The sequence below is a fragment of the Anneissia japonica genome, unplaced genomic scaffold (genome assembly GCF_011630105.1).
Source record: "Anneissia japonica isolate Jap-2015-1 unplaced genomic scaffold, ASM1163010v1 scaffold287727_len1644234_cov201, whole genome shotgun sequence".
NCBI lineage: Eukaryota > Metazoa > Echinodermata > Crinoidea > Comatulida > Comatulidae > Anneissia > Anneissia japonica.
Window position 1 is genome coordinate 143,265 of NW_022713615.1, and position 16,924 is coordinate 160,188.

The 16,924-nt window shown below is 33.8% G+C and overlaps 2 protein-coding genes across 2 annotated transcripts; both read left to right on the plus strand.

The window, feature by feature from the left end:
• The first annotated feature begins 922 nt into the window (after positions 1 to 922).
• On the plus strand, positions 923 to 7,127 carry LOC117108604 (kelch domain-containing protein 10-like). The gene is made up of 8 exons (XM_033250681.1): positions 923 to 1,134; positions 1,895 to 2,052; positions 2,435 to 2,561; positions 3,050 to 3,165; positions 4,180 to 4,446; positions 4,984 to 5,098; positions 5,534 to 5,673; positions 6,316 to 7,127. Exons 1-8 carry the CDS (start codon positions 1,020 to 1,022, stop codon positions 6,529 to 6,531), a joined length of 1,254 nt encoding a protein of 417 aa, XP_033106572.1. The 5' UTR covers positions 923 to 1,019; the 3' UTR covers positions 6,532 to 7,127.
• A 1,889-nt stretch (positions 7,128 to 9,016) lies between these two features.
• On the plus strand, positions 9,017 to 13,297 carry LOC117108535 (ileal sodium/bile acid cotransporter-like). The gene is made up of 3 exons (XM_033250576.1): positions 9,017 to 9,754; positions 10,186 to 10,390; positions 10,634 to 13,297. Exons 1-3 carry the CDS (start codon positions 9,330 to 9,332, stop codon positions 11,111 to 11,113), a joined length of 1,110 nt encoding a protein of 369 aa, XP_033106467.1. The 5' UTR covers positions 9,017 to 9,329; the 3' UTR covers positions 11,114 to 13,297.
• The last annotated feature ends 3,627 nt before the right edge of the window (positions 13,298 to 16,924 follow it).

Genomic DNA, 16,924 nt, shown 5'->3' on the forward strand with positions numbered 1-16,924 from the left:
AGACCGTTTTAAGCCTCCTCCGAGTAGGCTTTAAAATTTAAGACGGCTAACTGGTTAGACCGTGGTATAATGGTCTAAAATCATAGACGTCACGATTATAGCCGGCTAACCGTTAAGACCGTCTGAAGACCGCTTATAGCAATCCGCCCCATGTCTATTAAAAACAAATAACAGATGTTTTGAAAACTGGGGTGGCACCCATGTCAATACGTATGATCTGTTTACCTGCGAATGTGCTTGTTTGAGAATCTTTGAGAAGATTGATAAAGATAAGTGTATTTTATTAAGTTTTATGCATGCACAAAACTTTCGACGTACTCGCCGTAGTAGGAGGTATACCAGTGTGCTCTTAACTTATACAAAACTTACCAATAACTTATTCGATTGAACTATCAATTATGGTTTTGATGAAGATTCTTTATCATACAGACGCTAGGGGGCTCTCTTCTATAATTCACGAATCGATCGCGATTGATCACATCGACGATCGGTGTCGTCGTCACTGCTGAGTTTACAACAAAGATACTAGAAACACAAGATAGAGTTCTCCACAGAAAAAACTGTTCCACCGAAATGCATGGTGGAAATACAAACAATAGGGCGCCGCGTACGGCTGGATCTAAAAAACTTCTGCCACCTTTACATAAATGTGAATACGTAACCTCCTTTTGCGGAGGTTGAAATTGTTGTCAAATATACAAACACGTATGCATAAATAAATCAAAACAATAAAATGACAGACACAAAAGCGCAGATTCGTATGACCGGACTCTGATTAGTGACAAAGTTTTCCTCCATTAGTGGAAAAAGAAGGGCGCCCTGTGCGTCTGGTTATATCTAGCGACAGAAGGGCGCCCTGTACGTCTGGACCAAGTATAGAAAATTTGCATTATTTAAAAATAGGGCGCCGCGTACGTCAGGACCAATTTCCGTCTCATTTTTGCTAGCTGAGTGCTCTATCTTGTATTTCTAGTATCTGTTTTTTTACAACAAATCAAAATATTGTACTTTCAAGTGTTATGATTAGGCCCCTATGTAGACCTCCTAGGCCTGAACCAATGGCTGCAAAGAACTTCCGTATGAACAGGATCGGAGAATTATTTGAATTGAAGACATTTCCCGAGAAGAAAGGCGGTACTGTAATAATACTGGTCTTCTATGCTAGCCTAGGCTTAGCTGTGTAGGCTAGATGATTGGTCTAGGCTAGTCTAGCCGAGGCCTCCTAGGTAGGCGTAGGCCTACCCACTCCCTGGTCTGCCATACCAAACAGCACAGCAGAAGTGTGCTACCATAGGCTAGCTACTCTAGAAAGTATGGAGTGTGCCTATCCTTCCGGCCTAGTTATAACGCAAATCATATTTTATATTTTTTATGCAAATCTACTAGAATACCATCATGTATTGTATTTGTATGTTTTGACTTACCTTTTTATCTTGACAATGACATTCATTGTCAAAAGTCATTGCCCTAGGCTTGGCCATTGGCCAACGGTACTTTGATTTATCTTGACCCTTTGGACGGTACCGTACGTTGACCTTTAGCCTTTTTTATATATTGTATCATGGAGATATACTATAAAATTATATATTTTAATAAAATTGTTCACTATGTACAATAACAATGCAAGCTGATAATGTATTGATATTGTAAGTTTTATTGTTAAATGTAAATTGTAAGTATTCTATAATAATAATAATAATTGTTTTTGTTTATTTTCATTTTGAATGTAATGTATGATTAAATGAATAAAATGGTAAATTTTAAAAAAAGTAACAAAAAATAATAATAATTATAATAATATTAGTAGTGTAAATTTGTATATGTCATTTGTCAGGCCTAGTAAAGAATCATGGCTATTATTATTACACTTCCAACTTTTATCATGTTCCATAAGGTAAAAAACCATGTCCAAGAAGTGGCCATCGCTGTGTTGCTGATAAAAAGGGACTGTATGTATTCGGAGGATACAACCCAAATCTAGACACACTGAAAAGGCATTACGATGACTGTGATTTTGAGGCTCTGGACATCATCATTCCACTCTTCAATGAGGTAAACATTGTTATTAGGCCCCCAAAATACGCGTACCGCTAGGCCAAGCCTTACTTTCGTTTAGAGGGTAGCAGCGCCAAGACGCGCTTTGCTACCAGCCATGGACGTACAAAATCGGTTGCCACTTTGGAACTGGAATAAAGAGTAAATCATTAAATTGACTCAGATTCAGGCAGTAATGTGCTAAAAAGACGAGTACTATATATACATAGCATGAAGTGATTTAAAACATTATTTTCATCACGATTGAGAGAAAAAAAATGTGGCTCTTTGTTTTTCTGGTCTTCGGTCTTTGTTTTGTAATTTTTCTGGCAATTTAACAAATGATCATGATGTAATATGAAAGTTGCAGGTTTATTGATTGTTTTCACTGATTTTAAAGCTTTGGGAATTCAACTTTGCTTCCTGTTGCTGGAGGAAGATGAAGACATCTGGTCCAATGCCAACTGAAGTTGCCTCAATGGCTATGCTCTTAGTTGGCTCAACAATTGTTGTCTATGGAGGGACAGGTATATTCTCTATTCTTTATTGCAATTTTGTACACAAAATTGAAGTTTTAACAATTACTTATCATAAAATCAACACAATGAAAAAGAACAAGAAGATTACATTCAGAATATAAAATGGTACATAGTTGAAAATATTATATACAAATTAAGAAATTGTCAGAAGTCAGAAATATTATATAAAATTATTTTTTCTAAATTATTATATTTATTATTATTGCAGTATTAATCTTATGATAAATTTCACATTTATATGGCACATATTGCACAGTGCATGTGTGCACTTTACACTAAATTGTATAACAAAAGCTCTTAGAAAATATTTTCCTTATTCAAAAGCTTAAATACAAACTGAACAACCCTGACATTGAATTTTATTGTTCAAGTTTAGTACCAGAAAATGGATTGTGTATCTACAAAATATTTAAACCCTGTAGATAATTTAAACAAAATTAATACAGACAGAGTCATACTTACTTTTTTGTTGCCAGGATTTCCATTTGGGTTCACATCTAGTAACAAGATTTACACTTTGAACCTGAGGTCGCTGAAGTGGAAAAAGCATGTGACTGAAGAGGAGTATTCCCCCATTCGAACCTATGGCTCTGTAAGTAACTCACGTAGATGACTCTGTAGTGAACAAGAGGGCTACTTGCATTTTTAGTAAACCTGAAAACACTCCATAAACCTCATTATGAAAGTTTTTTATTTTGTTTTATTCAATTCAAATTCTGCTCACAGCATTAGGCAGTAGTAAGCGAGGTGGAGGAAAAAAAAGTAGACCTATACTAGTTCAACCACCTGAACATAATATAAAACATTACAATAAAAGTAAATAAAAAATAAATTATATACATTAATCACTATAAAACAAAGCAAATAATAAAAGGAACATAAAATAACAAAAAGTGATGTTGTAGCATAGACAATTTTTTACTGAATGACGCTATCCTTGATGTTGATCACAGGAAACTTTTAGGTGTCATCATTTAATGTGATTTGAAATGGGAACTCAATTCTAACGATATTTACTCGCGTTCATCTAGAAGATTATTTACCTTGTGTATGCTTAAGAAAATAAATTGACATGCTTATGTTTTATAGTACCTACATTAGACCTATTAATTTTACTTCACTTAAACTTGGTTTACTTGGTAGTAGAGATTCTAGAAGCACATTGCTTATGAGCCCCTTATGCATGGGCATTAAAGTTCATTGGATTGTAGAGTTTTGGGTGGTTTTTGTGAGCCTTTGCAAGAAAGGTTTTAAAACTGATTTATGGGTTTAGCATTTACAACAAAATTTGGTAGTGAGTTCCATTAATTAAGATATATTTTTCAGTACCATAGTTTTTTTTTAAATATTTCTGATATTATTGTAAAAAAACACTTTCAGACATTGGCTGCTGTTTTGTATTTGATGTATACAGAAATAAATCAATAATTTTTTTTTTTAAATTGACCGTCATTGACCGACAAATTCATCTCAGGTGTCTGGGAGCAGTGGACAAATGCAAAACAATCTACTGATCCATTGCATCCAGTGTTCGGTATCATGCCACATTGTGTATCTGGCACCACAACTTGTTTGCCACCATTTTAACTATGTATGTCTTTTCTAGGCAATATGTGTCAACAAGGAAAACTTGTATGTTTATGGCGGTACTACAGGATGGTCTTACACTTCTAATGTTGATTGTTACAATATGGACTCTCTTTCTTGGAGCAGTGTGTACGATTCATCAATAGATTGGCCCCCGGGCTATATTCAGCCTCATGATTATGTTCAGTCCCCAAAGCCTCGTTATCGACATGAGATGGTGTCTGATCGTGAACATTTGTACATACTTGGAGGGGGTAGAGCTACCGTGGCTTTTGAGCTAGAAACAGTATGTTTTACTACGGTTTTGCTTTACTTTTCTCTTTTTGTGGGAGCTATTGCAGTAATCAATGGCAAATATTCTAACATATGTAACAAATTGTTATTTACATAGGAAAAAATAATATAATAAAATTTTTATAAGGGAGGACAAATATAAAGAGTCCTTGTGGACTATGCATTAGGGAAGGTTCATCGATAATCACTGGCATACCTCAAAATTATTGGGGACAGGTTATGGACAAATGTGTAAATTTCTAGAGGTTATTTAATACCTGTGTTGTAGGACAAAAAGAGTACAATTATAAACTAAAAGTTGTGGGGACGGTTTAAGCCTGGTCTTCTTAAAATTTCTACACTGTCGCTACAGTGTTTTCAGTGCAATCGTTCTACTGTGTAGCAGTCCCTGACGCAATCGGGAAGGTTCCCCGATTCGACCAGCCAATCAGAATCACTATGGATTCCAAGCTTTAGGACTAGACATATACTAATACATATATTTTTGTGCATATTAATATTTATTGTTGTGAATGATACTCTTCTTTAGATATATATTTTAAATTTGCAATCAAAATCCTGGGAAAGACGTCAAAGTATAAAAGATAAGAAGCATGGCTACCCTGGACGAAGGAGGTGCTTCGGTTGCTGTCAGCTTAGTGACAGTAAGATTAACCTACTTTTTTTTTTAATACTCAATTATTGAAGTACTAGTATAGTCAACAAGACTGTTATTGCTTTTATTATTATTGCTAAATATCATCATATTCATCATTGTCATAATATTATTAATATGATTTACTATTCCGATGTGTTTTTTTAGCGTGTCACGAGAAATAATCTAATAAAAATTATTTACCCTACCTGACGAGTTATTGTACTGAATGCTCAGTATATTCCGAAATGCTTGCGAAAAAATCTCAGGAGTAGTTTGGGTATAGAACCCACAACCTCCAGATAACTAGCCTGGTGTCTTAACCACTCGACCACTGAGCTTGCACTTGGTGACTAGTGAGGAATCCAATCCCCAAGTAGCAGCAGGTACTGCAATGCTATTACGATGGCGTTCTAATATTATTGTTGTTATTATCATCCATTAGATGTGTATATTAGTGGAGGACTGAATGAATTAATGATGTTTGATGACATTTGGAGATTGTCACTTACAGACCTTCAGTGGACTAAATTCAATGCAAAACTTCTCTTTCCAACCTATTTTCATGCTGCTGCAGTGACACCAGTAAGATTTTGGATATAGAAGAATATCAGTACTTAATATGTTTGCTTTGATAATAAAAATAATACTACTAAAAACAAGAATAATACAGTAATAACATCATTAGTCAATAAATCCTGGGTCAACTTAAAAGAATGACCACATCTGTATAAAAATGAATGATGGACAATACAACTACTGAAAGAGTCATGAAAGTGAATAAATGATACAACCTCAAAAGAGGAAACTAAGAGGGAACTAAATAATGATGGGTCAGTAAATGCCTACTTAACATCATAGAACTTCTTAGTGCTGGTGCAGATACAGAATTATGCAGTAGGGGGTGCATGAGTGTCCACACCACCTCAGCCTGATCATGGGTGGGGCTATGGTGAGAACATTTTGAGAATATGGACCTGTAGGTGATCGGAAATTGCACTTTCATACCTTGAAAAAATCTTACCGGTACTATGTTCATATCAACAATACAATACAATAATTATTTTTCTTAATACAATTTAGGGGGTGCAATCTTCCTCCCTCCCCTACATCCGCCCCATAAGTGTTGTACTTAAACTAAACTGAGTGAACTTGCAAAACCGATCTGAGAAACAAAATACAGTAGGCTAAAAATTAGCATAATGTTTTTTTTACATTTTCTTTCAGTCGGGGTGTATGTTCATCCATGGTGGAGTCAAAACGCTCACTGGGGACAAAAGAAGTCTGAAATTAAGCAAAATTTGGTTGGTTGTACCTAACCTTTTAGAACTCTGCTGGGAGAAAATTCTTTATTACATACCAAGCATCTGCCGGATACCAGAGTCTCAACTCATGCAGTTAGGTTTACCGCAGCATATCATATCAAGATTAAAATTCATTTAGTTTAAATTAGATTATTTAAAAAAATGTATTTGTTATTCGTGTCTGTGACCAGCATAGTACTTGCTGTATATTTGGAAAACGTTTTGATTGGTTGAACAAAATATGTTCACACCGATTCATTGGAAATTTTCAAATGATACCAGCCTACTATACGTATATATGGTCTGGGGGAAGCACTTTATTTGCGCAACTACCGTATTTATTTCGATAAATGCCACGCTTTGAATAAAATTCTCCCTCTTGAATAATCACCCTCACCAGAACCTCATTTGGAATAAACACCTCCCTCGAATAAACACCCCGGGACGTTTACTTTTTCTTTGAATAAATTCCCCCAACTGACTAAACAATTCTAATTGAAGCAACATTATTCTCAACACATTCTATTAATGTTCTACTCCAGTTTTCTAAACCTGGTTGTGATCAAAAAGTCCTTATAATCACGCAAAAACACCTTTTGACGGTAATTGTGTGTTGTAGTTCCACATTTACAGTGAAGTTCAGGTGTGTTTATTTGAGTATATGTTCCACAGACAAGCCAAACCAGTCACTCGCAAAAATCGATATTAAGTTATTAATACAGGGTTAAACAATAAAATGAGAGCTATAAAATGGTGAAAGTATCATTTAAATCTGACATTTCATTATGAAGTTACAGGAATTTAAACATACAACTGTTTAAAGGACAGTATTTGAGAAATCAGCCTTCAAAGTTTACGATTTCAGGCATTGCTCAGGCAGAAACCATTACTAAATCATTAAAAATTTTTATTTTAACATCGGAAATGGGGAAATTAACAACATAGCATGATGTATAGGTATATAAAAGTTAGTTTAGTGCAATAAAATAGATTTTAAAAATGTTGACATTCCAGCATGTTTTGGCCATTATCGCCGAAACACGATTTGTGAGGAGAGACTGGGTTTGTTTGTCTTTGCCACATATATGTATCCATTTTACAACAAAAAAATAAATGCCTTCCTCGAATAAACGCCTCCCTCGAATAAACTCCCCTCAAAAACCCTTCTGAACAATAAACGCTGTAGGGCATTTATTCAAATAAATACAGTATTTATATTCCTAAGGGGATGTTTCGTACATTAAGTGCATCCCCCAGAGATTAAAAATAAAATCTCTGCGATGAAATTGTAAAAGGCAAGAAATATTAACTAATCTTCGGTGCTGGAGAAACATTAAACATGTTTAGGTATTATAAAGCATCATTCTTTAGAAGAGACATTTAAGCTGTTGGTTATGTTTACAACATCAGCAATGTGCAAATCAAGAAGGTACACTCTTTAAGAAAGGGCACCATATTATGCATCGCAAGAAACTGCCACAGCTCAAATTTTGCTAGTAGGTTACTTTATAACAGTATTTTAATTGTGTGTAAACCCACAATATACTATCAATTTACTTTGCTTGAAAAGCTTTGGTCTTTTCACTATAGAAGTCAGTTATCATTATGATTAAATTTTAAATATTTTTCATCTTAAATTGCAGAAAATAATCAAATGAATATGGGACTGAAATTTAATCTGTTAAACATGACTTGATAATTGTTGAATTTGTAATAAACCTTTGCAGTAGATTTGATTTTTTAATAAATGATATGAAGTGAAAATATTTATTTGTCAATTGCATTATTTAAATCAGCTATCTCTCAATTGGCAGCTAACTACTCCAAAGTTAAATAGTGTATTTACATAAAACTAAGTGGTAGACTTTGGAAAGGAATATGTTGCTCAATAACCAAGTGTAGAAAAACAGCGAGAAGCAAACATTTGGACATGATACGGCAAGGTACTATGGACGTTACAGTATAGGCATTTCTATGGGACAAATAGAAAGAAAAAGGAGAGATGGAATGAAATAAATGAATATGAAATAAAATTGAACCATGTGACCAACTCACAGGTGGTGCCAGTGTGTGGGGGTCAGGCGGGGCTCCTTTCGGGGAGAGAGAAAAAAAGATTTTCCCCCTGGAGGCTCTCAAAGTGGTTCTGAGCAACCCCTGGCAGGCCCACTTACGCTCTCGTCGGGGCACTCCCCTAGTTGGAAAATTCTACTTTGAATAACACCATTAGTCTTTTATTTGCTCAACCTGAGCGTCTGTAGCCAAAAAGTGTTCACCCTGGCAGCACATTAATTTTATTTGCTTTTGACTTAATCTGGGGCCTGGTTAGTAGCAAGCTACATTTCAGCAACAGGCCAATGCTTTATAAACTAAAGCCCATTATAAGGCTTAGTGAATACTAATTTTAATCGTGAGAAAAACTCAGGGTAGTCATCCTAACCAAGAAATATTAAGTCCTTTTCAAGTAACTGGATGTTAGAGGCCAAAGCCTTAAATCCGTTTTCTGCTTGGGACAGGTAATTCGTGTTGTTGACCAATCCCATCACTGAACTCTTTGCTGACAAGGAATTAGCATACATATTAAATATCGAGTACAGTATATTTTTGCTGGTACACAGTCACAAAATACTGTGGTGTAGGAACATGCTGGTTAGCTTATTTGTGTATTACAGTGTCGTCAAATAGAACAATACTTTTACAAGGTATACTGTATGTATTATACTAACAATGCAAAAACAAGTTAGCAGTGTGACTCTGATACTGATCAATTTGAGGCCATACGATAGTTTTATTGAACATAGACAACTGTTCGTTTGAAAAGTCTAAGGATTGAGCCTGGTCTTTTATCTCAACAAGTCAAACAACCTCTAATTGTTGCCATCTTTTTAGTAGAGTTTATAGAATTGATACCACTTTTGTGAACCTAACAGATACTCGAAAATGAAGACGGAAGCGCAAGCAAGTCCTGTCAAAAGCCTGCTCGATGTATTTTCGACGACGCAGGCTAAACAATCTACAGATGTACAGAATATCATGGCAATTACTGATGATGACCTGCCTTCAAATTTAAAAGTAATGGAAATCACGACAGAAGTAGTTATCTTCATGACAATCGTTGCTATTAATCTTGCTATGGGATGCACACTGACGACAAATGATTTTAAACGACAATGGAAGTTCCCGAGTGGAATAATTCTTGGGATGATCTCTAAAATTTTGATGTATCCTTTTACTGCGTTTGCATTAAACCATCTTCTTGAGATACCCAGTCCTTACGCCATCGGTGTCATCTTGATGGTGGTTTGCCCTGGGAGTTCAGTTTCGAGCCTTTTTACTTATTTCGTTGATGGAGATGTTTGTATGAGGTGAGCTCTTAATTCAATTCCATACAATTTTTATTTTCAATAGTGGTTAAGATGCTCGCCTTCTAATCACGGGGTTATCGTTTTAAATATCGGTAATGTAAATACCAGCTTTCTGATGACTAAAAACATATTTAAGCCTAATAATTTGAGTAAAGATAGATAATTATGATGGAATTAACCAAGATTTATTAATGAAGAAAAACGATAAGGAAAATGTTTGCACACCTGCCTTAATTACTTTGTCCTTCGGATTGGATGTTAAGCCAATGGTCCCATGTGCATAATAACACATCCGGGACGAAAAAGAATAATTCAAAAGGAGTACGAGATCGTCTCCCTTTGAACTAACCATGTTTTCTGCGGAGCGGCAAGAATATCCTAGGAGCTTAATCACGATACTTTCACATGCATTTTACATTTCTGTTTTTCAGTGTTTTTTCAACAGCTTTCTCTACGTTACTGTCCATTGGACTGTTACCGGCCTTGCTCTACATCTACACTCGCAGTTGGACAACTTACACAGCAGTCGTTCCATACCTTTCAATTGCTGCAATGCTTCTGGTCATTATTTCCCCAGTTCTCCTCGGAATGGTTCTGCGTGTTTGGAAACCTAAAGTCGCAAATGTTATTGTAACGGTAAGGATTTGTAGGCCTACTTTTGGCAATAGTAAGAAAAATACTGCACGAATGCATTGTTATTAAAAGTTAAAACTCCAATGTTGACCTTAATTACTACGTTTATGACTGGTTTTTCTTTAGCAGTCATCATTACTAGTTACATGAAATATATATTCTCATAGGTTTGCGCCAAAACTATTTTTTTTCAATAATACATACTGACAATACAAGTAATTTCTATTACCTGTTCTAATCTTTCAGATTGGAACCACAATTGGAATTGTTGGGTACTCCGCATGTGCTCTATTCCACATATTCTTGCAGACCAGTGTTCGCCACAGTACTTGGAACGTGTACTTCATTGCGTTGGTCCTACCGATCGTAGGCTTTGGTGTAGGTTATTGTACTGGCTACGTCTTTAAACAACACCCGAGTCGCTGTCGAACAATTGCCATCGGGACAGTCTTCCAAAATTCCGGTATTGCAATTTTAACTCTCGTAGCGACTGTTGAGAATTTTGAATGGTCCCAATGTGTGGTGTTCCCAATCGTATATGGAGCAGTGTCGGGACTTTACGGACTTGTTTACACGTTAGTTTTCCGAGGTCTTCAACATCCTTCTAAAGCGCCGACTGAGTGGATAGTGATGGCTGGAGGTTACACAAGTCTCGAACCAGGAGATGATTTTGAGAATCCTTGGCTTTTGGAGGCTGATAAGGATGACATGTCTTTCAGATACTGACGAGGTAAAGCATACAGAAACAATTCTCAAGAACAAGAGGACAAGTCAATAAATAAGTCTGAATTCAAGGCTCACCATTTTAGCTTAAAAGTGCTAAATATTATAGTTACAAAAAAAAATATAGCAATAGTTTCTTGATCAACAATAAAGCTCGGACCAAAGCCTTCAATTGTAAAGTTGTCATTAAAAACAAAAAAGAGAAATTGCACATTAAAATATTGAACAAAAACGAAGAAAACCCAAGTCAAGAATGTGTTCGAAATCTTACTAAAACAACGCAGAAGGCAACAAAATAGTGAAACTTTTTGAATTATATCGACTTTTGCTAGAAGTGTACCTGACATACAATTACAGGATAATATAATTTATTAACAGAAGAGAAAAAAAGAGACTAATTAATGTCTTAAGGATGATCTATGAAGCCTGGTTACTTTTAATAAAGCAAGCAAACAAGCTTTACATGTTAATTAGGTTAATCTATTGCTCACGGTAATGCAGAGGTCATGGTTAAAATTCACTATTCCTAAAATATGGCCACTGATGTAATACGAAAATTACAATTTACATTACATATCTTTTAAACTTTGAACTTATGTAAATTAAGGAATACTGTATTTTCCTAGTTCGAGTCCATACTATACATCTCCAATATTCCTAAACTATCAGCATCACGATGGCGTGTATTTCAATACTTGGAGTATGTATTATACTTTCTTATCTATCAGCATATAGATTGCAAATATAAATAATATGGTAAGTCGAAATATAATAAAGGAAAGACCCTACTATAGGGTCTGTGATAAAAAGAAAAGTAAGAAAGGGCCTGAAATAGTATCCAACGAAATTATATTGGTATATGAAGCCCCGTGAATGAGAACTCATTGTTTTTGCTGATAGTAGCCTATACATGTAGAAGAAAATTCAAATTATTGACAAAGATATCGAACCAAGTTAGAAAATGCGCAATATTTAAGTTTGTAAATGAGACAATATGCACGAAACAAACACTGAAAAAACCCTGCAAACCATCGTGATAATGTATTAATTATATTCTTTTATAAACCAGCATATTTTTGCATTATGCAATCAAATATTATTAGATAAAATACAAGATTTATATGATCCTGTAAAAACAAAAACGTCAAGCCGAGTTCATTTCGACCATGACTGTGGCTAAGGTAAGAACATTTGTGATACTTTTCTTTATATTTCCATTAAAAAAAATTGAAGAATTTGTGCCCCCCCCCCCCCACCCACGAATCCGCCACTGATGAACAGGATGCTTGTCAAACAGTTTTTTCTTTCACGACAAATAAAATATGTCAGCTTCATTAAGCCTCAATACAAAGCTTAGTATATTTATATACCAGCGTTTGTTTTCATTTGTATGAAGACAAACATATAATTTACATAAAAAGTTCAAAGGTAGGAAGATGGATTGATAAATTGAATACAGTACAGTACATTCTTTGTGTAAGGGTTGAGTTGTTTTTTTACTACGCTCTTTTGTTTTCCTGATTTGGTGTAAATTTCATCAACCAGTGTGCAATATAAATAAAAATACTGCACAAATCTATTATGACTAGGCTTAGAGTTAAGTATTCACGATTGAATTCAAGTCTCTTAATACAAAATATAGTATAGTTGTATGCCCTACCATCAGTGTACCAGCATGTTGCCTGTAATGTGTAATGCTCGATACGCAAAGTTTTGTGAAAATATATTACCTAAATGTAGGATGTAAGTACTGCTTGAACATTATAAAAAGGCTGTAAGATAGTACTGTCAGAAAAAATAATATCCAGTATTCTTGAAAATGATTAAATAGGAACTTTGAATCCTCAAAATGTTTGTTTTTGGGTTACTGTCTTTCCTTTTTATTCAAACCAGGAAGACGAGCATGTCCCACATACAAGTTGATGCCATTATTCTAAAGAGTATATAGAACATAGTTATTATTATTATGATTTATTTATTTATATATTTTTTAGACTTTAGCAACAATAAGCGGGGCTTAGCGGTACGGTACATTGCTAAAAATAATAAAATACAATCTTTTTTGTAAAGTAATAAAAGATTTTTTTTCCCACGCTACTCCACGGATCTCAAACTCTTCTCAGCAGCTCTGATTCACTTTTGCCGAATATTTGAAATGACAGTTAAATAAAACAAACATAGACGTTTCATCGATTTTATATTCAATTATTAATAAGGCTTTGGATGGGTATATCATTTTTTACTTAATGAAACAACAAACGCTTTAACCTTAACACCACTATTTGACGTAGTTTGAAACATATACATGGAAATTGTATTAACAAGATACTAATGGAAATTTCATGAAACCGGGTTTTTTTTTTTTTTTTAATCAACCGTAAGTGCAATGTGTTTAATTTGCAACTCAATCGTTTGGAATAATGAACAAAATTGCTTGCAGTGCCTGTGTCGGAGATCAATTTAAATGAGCTTGTATAACCATAGTAGTTATTAATTGCTATGCACTACATTGCTTCACACCAATGATAATAGTTTAGAGAATAACACTGAACTTCAGAGTTCCAGGAACTTAAGTCAGCGATGCTATATTATAGCATAACAAACTTACATTTTCTACAAAATTGTAGCTACAATACAGTGACAATTGATTGCACTTTGTCTCAACTTGATATAACATCTTGACTTCAACTAGAAGTGGAGACAAAAAAGGCCTGTGTATTTGACAAAGGTACCAATGGTAACATTTACATAGGAACCGCGCACCTAAAAATGATATCAATAGTGTACCATACATTTCTAGGAACTGTGTACCTATAGAAAAACATACCAAGTGTACCAATGGTGACATTTTGATGATTGTTAAGTTGTCTACATAGAAAACTATACCAATGGTAATACATTATATTAATCAAAGGTGTCCACCTGGAAAACCATAGAAAACCAATGGTAACATTTTTATTGGGAGTATCTACCTTGAAAACTAACAAAGTGTAGGAATGGAAACATTTTTATATAGCCTATGTACCTAGAAACTATACCAAATGTGTACCAATGGTAACATTTCCATGGGAACAGTGTACCTAGTATATTATACAAAGTGTACCAACCTGTCAGCAATTTTGTAACTATTGGGCTATGGTAATTTTGTCTAACACTTTTGTAGAAATTGTTTTCTGCAAAACGAACTGACCATGGTAAAACTACATGAGCTATTTTATTGAAAAATCGATGTTAAGAATGGTTAAATTAATTTGTGAGTCAATACATTGCAATTTGCAGGTTAATAAAGTCATGTTAACTTTTATTTCAATCTGAACTGAACTTGAATTAAATAATCAAATTTTAGTAATAACTTAAATATTAATAATCTTTAGCTGATTTGTAACGTCTAACAGCTGGTAAATTTCATGGTTATCTATTCACTTTTTAGGGGCATGGACAAATTCCTTATTCTACAAATAATATTCAAAATTATGCAAAATCAGAAGCTCAGAAAATCTTGCTTTTATATCACTGATGTTATTTCCTTTTAATTACATACATACCATTTGCAAATAATGTTACCGATGAAAGTAGACTAACAGCTTAATTTACATATTTAATTACACTGTGAAAGGTCAACAGAAAATTAAACTTAACTATACTTGGAAGACAACAAAACTGAAAATGTATAGTTTCAGTCAAAGCAACTTGGCATCACTTTTGAAGATGCTGATAATTATATATTAAAAGTCAGAATATGAATTTTACACCTTTTGGTTTCAAATAATATGGAATAGAATATTCATCAAATTTGATTTGCAAAAATCATGAAATGCGATTATGATAATTAGCATCACCATTGTTACGTTTGTGCAGGTACCTTAGCATTATAAGTACTTTAGTTTATCTTAAGATATAAAGTTGAAAACTACACAATTGTAACTCTTACCTTTGAATTTTCAGAAGGTACTCCATCCTTCATCAGCGAGTGAAATGATTGATTGGTATCAACCTACTTGACTCGCTTCACTTGCTGACTAAGGATGAAGTACCATCTGAAAACTCTGAAGTATGACATTTTGAAACTTCTTGTTGGACCAAAAGTTTATAATTATATCACTATTCTACCAACACAAATGAATTTTCATGAATTTTTTTTTTAGTTGGTATGTTTTAGCTTCGTATTAATTACATATTGCCTTTATCAGTAAGCAACCAGTTTGCAAAAAAAACAAATAAAACTTTTCATTTATAAACAGAGAAAACTTTCTTTAAAAGAGAACAATAAATATTTATCCAATTATACAATTCTGGATTCCAAAACATTAGCAATCTTGCTTTTATAATGATCAATGCAACTTTTACCAAGTTTCAATTGAAAACCAGACTAAAACACATATAACTACTAACATACAAAGCTTTTTTTCTTATATCTGCATATCCAGATTTTGTTATGCAATGCCGCCTACTTTGCAGACAATTATAAAAATAAAATATTTATTTTGTTAGAATTGATGAGCAGCCTACTATCTAGGTTTGGTATACCTCAGTTTGTTTTTTTTTGGTATGAGTAAAAGGTACAATAGAAGGAGATAAATACCAAAGCATTAGTAGTAGTGAGGGTACCAAATCTTACCCTAAGTATATTAATATACAGCATGCAGATATTATTCAAGTGGCAGGATAAGGTAAAAAATAAGTTTTTAATTATCGTAATCACAAGCTCTCGTTCTCAATCACTTTTTTTTTTGTAATAACTAAGAAACCCAAGAATATTGGAATATTTTGCACGTGAATTCAGTTTAGTAACAAGTTGGTAATATTTACATATCTTACAATGTACAATCAGTACCACAGGTTGCATGGGGCTTCAAATATATAACTTATAAACTGCATTAATAATGCTACGTTACCATCTACTTTTACTAAATTCCACAAAGCTTTTCTACTCTCTTTCAAATGATAGCTACACTTTAGTTTGTTAGTCGGTCTTAAAATGCCTACATTTCTCACAAAAACGTTTCACCATCATTTTCTTTCGAAAGCCCATTATCATACGTTTTTGGTCCTTACCACAAACACTGAATCGAAAGTAAACTACATCTACCCATTACAGTTACATCATGTTGTGAACAATTTCCCTTATTTTCAAATTACAGTATCATATTACACACGAGAGCCTACCATGAGATATTGTTGACATTTAAATTCAAAAGAGCAAATTTTAAGTGTAGGAAAGATTGTTGAATGTGCTAATACATTTATCAAAATTGGGAATATTCATCACAAGCACATCTATATGGCCTGTCTTACGATTTACAAATTTTTCTTGCAGAAAATAAATAAGTAAATTAGTTAATTTAAATCTGGAAAGAATTAAAAAGTGAGATTAGCTGTCTTTTAATTGAATGTGTTCAAAAACTATATGTTTAATAGGTAAAAATAAAGTATTATAGACCAGTAGTTATAATTGATGTTTAGTTTAACAAAGCATAAACATTTTCCAATTTGATTTTGGAAACATCATTCTTAAGCATTTATCATGCATATGATTTGGTGTTGCTGCTTTAAAAGGACTGAAATATTGGTTTTTAGGAAGTTTTGAAAATAAGGCAAACTTTTTTAGAATTTGTATGATTTTATAAGCTCTTATGCGTGAACAGGATGAGTAACAGATTTAATACCTTAGATGCAGCATGGCGAACCAGTGACTACAATTAATAGCAACCTCACACATAATGGATGTGTGCCCTATTCTTATTACACATTTATCTGATTATCTATAATTCTATTATAATAATGTTTATAAGTTTGCATACTTAGAATGCAAGA

What these genes read in the sequence shown, in the direction of transcription:
- LOC117108535 (XM_033250576.1), top strand. Translation starts at nt 9,330, where the DNA reads ATGAAGACGGAAGCGCAAGCAAGTCCTGTCAAAAGCCTGCTCGATGTA. An exon ending in GATGGAGATGTTTGTATGAG is followed by an intron (nt 9,755 to 10,185) that starts GTGAGCTCTTAA and finishes TCTGTTTTTCAG; the next exon opens with TGTTTTTTCAACAGCTTTCT. An exon ending in TCGCAAATGTTATTGTAACG is followed by an intron (nt 10,391 to 10,633) that starts GTAAGGATTTGT and finishes CTAATCTTTCAG; the next exon opens with ATTGGAACCACAATTGGAAT.
- LOC117108604 (XM_033250681.1), top strand. Translation starts at nt 1,020, where the DNA reads ATGATTAGGCCCCTATGTAGACCTCCTAGGCCTGAACCAATGGCTGCA. An exon ending in ATTTCCCGAGAAGAAAGGCG is followed by an intron (nt 1,135 to 1,894) that starts GTACTGTAATAA and finishes ATGTTCCATAAG; the next exon opens with GTAAAAAACCATGTCCAAGA. An exon ending in ATGCTGCTGCAGTGACACCA is followed by an intron (nt 5,674 to 6,315) that starts GTAAGATTTTGG and finishes ATTTTCTTTCAG; the next exon opens with TCGGGGTGTATGTTCATCCA.